The sequence below is a fragment of the Montipora foliosa genome, chromosome 12, assembly GCF_036669935.1.
Source record: "Montipora foliosa isolate CH-2021 chromosome 12, ASM3666993v2, whole genome shotgun sequence".
Lineage (NCBI taxonomy): Eukaryota > Metazoa > Cnidaria > Anthozoa > Scleractinia > Acroporidae > Montipora > Montipora foliosa.
In genome coordinates, this window is record NC_090880.1 from 17050243 (window position 1) to 17057742 (window position 7500).

The 7500-nt window shown below is 40.2% G+C and overlaps 1 protein-coding gene across 2 annotated transcripts in view; it reads right to left on the minus strand.

The window, feature by feature from the left end:
* Positions 1-6510, minus strand: part of LOC137978790 (XK-related protein 8-like) — an 8324-nt gene extending 1814 nt beyond the window's left edge. Inside the window, exons 1-3 of one of the 2 annotated variants that reach the window (XM_068825858.1) lie at positions 6127-6510; positions 5504-5975; positions 3741-3891 (exon numbers count right to left, since the gene is read on the minus strand). In XM_068825858.1, coding sequence (XP_068681959.1) covers positions 3741-3891; positions 5504-5940 — 588 coding nt within the window. In that variant the 5' untranslated portion in view covers positions 5941-5975; positions 6127-6510. The other variant, XM_068825857.1, reaches the window with a different exon arrangement.
* Positions 6511-7500: the final 990 nt, after the last annotated feature.

Below are 7500 nucleotides of genomic sequence, written 5' to 3' on the forward strand. Positions count from 1 at the left end.
CTGCATACAAAGAACTGTTAAATCAAACCCTACCCGACGCGGGTCTGTGTCAACGCTTATGATGACTACATGAAAGAGTTTCCGGTTCTGAAAACGCTCTTGGAAAAAACGTCGAACTCCAAGCCTAATGCACGCCATGATAGGTTCAGAAAAGTCGTACTTTTACAGAAATCTAATCTTCCGTAGTTTCCGCCATTGGAATAAAGTCTGATAAAGTTATCATTCTTTTGGGTCACTTGATCGAGAGTGTCTCCTTTCCATACATGACGTTTAAAGAGTAAAGATTGTATGAACGAAGAAATGTATGAATTAATATACTAGTTAATTTAAAGTCATACTATGCCATTATGATAAAAGAAATCAGTTCCTTTTTCTTGCAAATTTTGAAAGTATGTTTCCTTAACAGTGACTAGTAAAATTTGAGCTTTGATTTTTATCCAAAAGCTAACTAAAGGTGGATCCCTAGAGTATTTGCGAATACCCTTACTACAGGGCACGAGTTACAAAAGGAAACCTAGTTAATTTCTCTTAAAGTTTTCCCCGTAGAGATTTACCAGTATGGGTACCGATATAATCCAATGACAGGTAGATAAATTCCTGTTTTTGGCCTAAATTCCTTAATGTTCATACTTTCCCCTGGTGATTTTTCTTTTATTCTTTGCCACATTATGGAAATGTACGGTGGCCCACAAGGGACAAGGCTGCAAATTCAAAATAGTAGCTGCCAATTTACAAAACGAGTTGCTGCAAATTAAAAGAACGTTGCTGTAAAATAAAACATTAAAAGTATGCGCGCGCACTGACGGAAGGGCAGGTAAAATATACAGGTAAAAGGTCATTGTTTTAACAATACAGAAAGTATCCTCATTAAACATCCATTAAAGCTAACCTTAGGCCTAACTAGGCCTAATGTTAGCATTTGTAAACAGTTAGGATTGTTTCTGTATTGGTAAAATAATGACCTGTGCCATGTGACCTGTGTTTTGTAATTGTCCTTCCTTCAGTGTGCGCGCATACTTTTGATGCTTTAATTTGCAGCAACTATTTTAAACTTGCAACATCTTTATTTAATTTGCTGCAAATTTCATTTATTTGCAGCAACTCTTTAATTTGCAGGATGTCCCTTGCGGGCCACCGTAGAAATGATATTGCCTGACATTTTTAACTTGTAAAAAGTCAAGGTCGTTAGACAGTTTTGCCAATATCCTGTAAATTGTCATTTTTCTATATATATTCGATTAGCTCTGACAGATTTAACGAAAATAAAGTATTTGATAGGAACTGTATGTGGCTAGAACTGAGCCAATTAAAAAAAAAATTACCGAAGGGAACGCGAGAAAATTAGCAGTTAACTTTACAGATTTGGTTACGCTGACGTCAAAAAAAAAAATCAGAAAAACACGCGCGACTCAGACTTTACGCGCCATACTAGTGGTCAGCTTGCGCCCGGCCCTAAAACTCTAGGGAGCCTCCGTAATGCATTGAATGTATAAGTTTTGGATTTCACGGTCTGCCATTACTCACTTTCAAAACTGATTAAACCTCAGAGGGTTCGATCTGGGGAAAAGTGGCGTCATTTACTCCCTAGCTTACAATTTGAGCATGTGATTACAGCTTGTTATATATCAGTGCAAAACACGAGAAAATCTGAAAGCTTGAAACTCCTGTGCTGGATATTAACTCTCACCCGCGTTTACGCGCATTGCATTCTTAAAACAGTTTGGAAATTCTGATTGACATACGATTTCAAGATTAATAGACATAAGGAGATTTTATGATTCGGTTCACGATTGATACAACCTTGAATGGCCTTAAGTGCTCAGCCGATCACAATGCAGAGAATGCGGTATACTAATGAATGAGTTGCCGATCCCCAGGCCCCTTCGCCTTTCCCCTACATTTGCAATGACTTCTGGGATCGCCAGGGGGCAAACAAACCATTCGATTGCGTTGCAAGAGTTAAAATACGCGACTAGAAACATTCAATAAGAAGAATTTGTAGGATTTAAGCTTGAGTTAAAATTGGAAGATAAGAAAAGTTCAATAAGAGGTATATGTAGGATTTCAAGAAATATAAATCATTCGTGTTTAAGAAGTGGTCATAGGTGGTGGCAATAACTGTTCAGTGAGTGTATGGATGCGACGATGACCGTCGATATTCAGAGGGACAGATCAAACTAGTACTGTCTTGAGGTTTTACTTTTATTGAACCAACAAAAAAAAAGATTGGGAGAAACAGCTTCAAAGAACAAACTTCAAGGTCAACAAGAGTACTTAAGCTTACTGTAATCATTTTGTTTCCTCGCGCAATTCCGAGTTAAGTTGTTAACTTTCAATGGAGGATGATTTCACCTCAACAACTGATCTTAATTTTATTTTCATTTGTGTATTGCGTTTCATTAGCGTTAGATCGATTTGAAGAAGGGAATAGTTTCTGATCAGTTTTGAAAAAACTGTATGTGCCGACATTCGCTTTTCGGTAGTTTCAGAAGAAGATGGTTTCATTTTCGTTTGCATGGTTGTCACATTTTCAGAATAAGCCTTTACAGGTATGTTCTTGATCACAAATGGCTGATGGTTTGAAGTCAGATATAACCGCGGGTTGAATTCCACAAGAATTTCTTGAATCGACCCTATTGACGCTCGGAAGAGGTGGTTTTTGTTTTTTCAGGAAGAGTTTGCTGTATCACTACAGGAATGCAGCGGGTTGGTTTGAATCGGTTTTCTGTATACATTGAACATTATCCAGTGTTGACACTCTTTCCGAGTCTTTCTTTAACCGGCACCGAAGCATACGTTTTCATTTTGTTGCCCTCGTCTGGATAACTTGACCTTTCCCGTACAAAATAGGCTTTTCGCAAGTATCACAACGGTATCCGACAGCGAAATGATCAAAGCAAACTAAAGTGCTCTAGGTGACCTTGAAGTTTGCCCTTTGAAGCTGTTTCTCTCAAGCTGCCATCGAGTAGAGTGAATCCTCAAGATATTACAAGTTTGATCTGTCGTTCTGAATATCGACGGTCATTGTCGCATCCAAATACACTGGACACCCTTGACTACTTCTTAAACTCGAACGATTTGTATTTCCATAGTGGAGGTTCAGTTTGCCCCCTGGCGATCCCAGAAGTCTTTGCACGTGTAGGGGAAAACAAAGGGCTCCTGGGGACCGGCAACTTCGCTTACAGTTTTCAGAGTAGCTCTTTACACATCCGTTGTAACTGAGTGAATACACAAGAAGAATAAAATAGTTAAGCTCGGTCGACTTCATTGATTGCGTCTCGTTCGTTAGCCGGAGTGTTATCCCCAGTAAACGGGGCAGTGTTTACGATACCCAATGGACAAAATTAACAAGCTCTAAAAGGGAGGTGTGGTGTACAAAATATGAGAAGGCGTAGATCGGTGAGACTAGGGGCTATAACTAGGAGTTAGGGAGACAAATCAAAACAACAGCGCAGCCGGAAGAGGTCTCAGATAAAATTTTCACGAGATCAACTGGAAGAACATCAGTGAGCTAGTACCACAAATCTGCCATTACAGACCATGTGTGCCAGAACAACTAACTGTACTAAAATCTATTCTCTTTTTTGGCTATGTTACATGAACTAGTAATTTAATTATTGTACTTCAGTGCTAGCCTGACGAATTTCTTCAGCAAAGTGATGTATGAGTAAAATTTGAATAGTACACTCACTGCCTTAATTGAGGAGTTGTTCAGCAGTTTCCGTAAAGGAAATACGTACCTGCGGGGCTTCTTCCATAAATGCCTCTAAAACACCAAGAGCGCTCAAATCCTGTAGTTGGGCGATATACAGACGATACCGCTCTTTATCACCAGACGACTCACTTTTCCTACTCCGTATCAAGCGCACGGTCCTGAATATTTGGCAACATCTGAAACGAAAGAAGTATTACTTTTAGTACTGAGTATCTGAAAAAGGATAACACTTCCACGAACGAATCAGAACTCTTCACAAAAACATGCACCGACTTCAAGCCTGCACGGCAAAAAAGGTTACGTTACAAGGGCATTTGGATTTGTTAGAGGCTGGGATTTGTACTACAGGAATTCGAACAACTCGTTAATGCCACAGGATGAGCTGAAATGTAAACAACACTTTCTTTTAAAAGAGCGCCAGAAAAGCATGTGGGCCACCGTGCTTTTTTCTATGACACGAAAATCAAAATATTTGAAAATTAGTGTTAAAAATGCGGTTTTGGTACCTCTTAGGGTGGTCAGTCTCAAAAGGTCCACAGAGGGAGCTTTAACGGTACTTTTTAGGGTACTGGGGCCTGTTTCTCGAAAGTCCCGAAAATTTTCGGGCTCGAGAGGCCCTTTGTGAAACTGCCAACCGCTTGTTTTGGAAATCCGATCTTTTAACATGTTTTCAAGGCAACAAAAAGAAAAATGACTGTGAAGTTTGATGACTTAAATCCTCTCTATTCTTGAGACACAAAAGGAATTGTGATACCCGAAAATGACCCGTAAAGTTTCGGGACTTTCGAGAAACGGGCCCCTGAGCCGAAAATTTATGATAGGAGACATTTGATAATTAACTATTTTTTAATTTTGTCTAATTAAAATCCATAATCTGGTACCTCTTAGGGTTAAAAATAATTTCATGCCACGCCCACAAGACAGGATCTTGGTGGCTCTTACGGGTTCTTTTCAAACTTTCCGACGAGCACCCCCGTCCTTTTTATACTAGAGTCCCCCCCCCCCCCCCCCCCAACCCGGTTAGCAACCCATCCATGATACAACAAAAGCAATTGAAACATTCAGCAAAAGATAACTCGCCGCAGAATGAAGAAGGGATTCACCATAGGAGAAAGATATTATAAAGATCCGTTCGTGAATTTACTGGTAAAATTCTATTTAATATAGATCTTGATTTCAAACCCCCCCCCCCCCCTCCCTCCCTTAATGTTTCTGTGACTACGATATCTCATGTGACTTTTAGACTACCCACGGTCATAAGGTTACGTTACCTGAGTTGTTGTCGTTTAAAAATGCGTAGTTCAGCCATTTCGAGTTATCATGACCCGATGGCTTTGTAAACAAAAAGGCGATTTAAACTCTTAAGTTAAGCTAAAAATGTTCGGCCATCAATCAGTCGTCAATCGTTGCGATTCGTGGTGTGGCTTTATTTTCTGTACTGGCGATATTTGTTACCTTTTCATCTAGAATAAAAGTTGAACAAGCGATAACAAACCACATTCAAAGCAGCAGACGTCAGCGGATTGAAATAAGGTGTTTGTCAAATTTGAAAATCAAAAGAGTTCAGGTTGTTTTAGGTTTATTTATTCCGCATGCACTTGCCCGTTGACCGTGCTCATCGAGCAAGTCTTAAGGCTGTGGCCGAAAGTAAGCTTGAATAAACGAGTTTTCAAGGAATAACACGAGCAGCAGTCTGCTGTTTGTGGGGTACGCGGTTACTCTGTTCCAATACATGTATCTGAAAATCGTGTTTTCGCGATCAAAGGTGTCCAAATTCCACTACCCTACCTTAACAGGCCTCCACAAAGAAACAAGTGACATGCATAACACCATTTCTTGATCGCCAGTCCATTTTTTCTCATGATTTCCATCTTGAAACTTCTCTGATCCTCAAGATTCCAGCTTGCAGAGACTATTTCGATCGACACCAGCGAGACGAGCGCAAAAGCAATGGTAAGAGCAGCCCAGGCGATGTTACCGCGTTCATAGTGGGTAATGGCTACTTTCAAATCAAATCCTACGTCTACTAACACCAACGAAGTTGTTAAAAACGGGAACAGAAGGTCAAACCGAGTGCAGTTGCCTCGCTCGTACCAAATCCTTGTTTCTAGATCTTTTGGAGGTTCGCTTGGTCTTGTGTCTAGTATCCATTCTAATAATCGACGGCACTTTGGTCCACACGAGACACACCGGCAGGGACAAGCTCTCGACGAGGCCTCGTTCATTGCCGATCGACAACCAATAAACCTGTCGAGGATATCTATCACAGAGTATAAAATACGAGAGACAAGACTGAATACAAAGACTCCATCAACTTTGCTAATTGATCCCATCATAACGCTTCATTGTTTCGAACTCAGGGACATCAAGGTTACGTCCCAAATTGTTAAAATAGCATGGAAATGACTCACCTAAAAGTCTCACAAAATGTATCGTAAAGATCTGAAAGGAATATTCAACGTCCGTCAATCAAGGCATGAAAAGCTTCGAGTGCTTCATGACGTTTATGTCACGCCAGTACATTGTGCCACAAACAAATAGCTATTCACTCGTGTCGAAGAGGCCTTTGTGTGATTGGTCGATACGCCTGGACAAGCAAGTCATATCAATTTGTCGCAGCAACAGTGAACATTTTCTCGACCCTAATTTTGTATTCAATTGCACTCATTTTTTCCCCTGTAAGAAAAAAATAGAGAGGAGAGATCCGTTGTGGAGTGACGAATTCTAATCTTTTACTAAGAAGCTTTCAATTAATTAAGGAGCTCCTAACGGGTCAGATATCTGAGAGTCGATTTTGACGTGAGCGGCAAAACCGAAGCACCCGGAGAAAAACCCTTAAGTCAGGTTTAGATGACTGTCATAACTAAGCCCAATTTCAAAAGAAGGAATATGAATGTACCAATTGACCAATACCAGACAAACTCAAACCTGGGAATATCCTCATGATCATGAACTGAATTACGTGGTTACTTAATTGACATGTCGTTTCTCTTCAATAGCGCTATTAAAGAGAAACGACAAGCTTTAGGAAATCATATGCTCCCGGCATATTTTCATGATATATTTTGTGGTTGATGTGCTAACTATTTACGACGACAATGTGGAAACAAATTTGTTCGTAGAAGAAAGGATTCTTACGAGAGGGTGTGAATGGGGTTAACCGACTAGCGACAAAGGGCTAGAAAATATTACTGACTACCGACAAAACGAGGGAAAAATTACCGACTAGCGACAAAACAATTAACTGGGATTTACCGACAACCGACAAAGGTCGAAAATTTTAACCGACAACCGGCAAAGTAATAAAATTTTAACCGACAACCGACATGTGGAGCCCCCCCATTCAGACCCTCTTACGACCATGTCCTGGACGAAATCATTTTAAAACCCTTTCACCCCTAAACCGGCCATATTTGGTATTTTACTCTGTCTAACGCCAGACGAATTTACTCGTCAATGGGGAACACCCAGGAGTCAATGGGTTAATTCTAGCTTTTAATTTTGGCTATCAAAATTGGTACATTGATAATACAAGGCTCAAGCTTGACACTAAATTTCGATAAGAAGCCCCTTCACTGTTACGTGAGGGTCCTTTCCACCGGGGTTTTAACCGTCAAGCCAACGAGTGCTCTACACAGTCATTGCAATGTACTATAGCTACTTTTTGTAGTTGTCACCTAACAGCCTGTCTCGAGGTCAGAAATTGACTAACTTAGAGTCATTAATTTAAAATAGGGAAGTTGAAGTTTTAAACCTTTGTAAAAACCGTGGATGACATTAAGTTT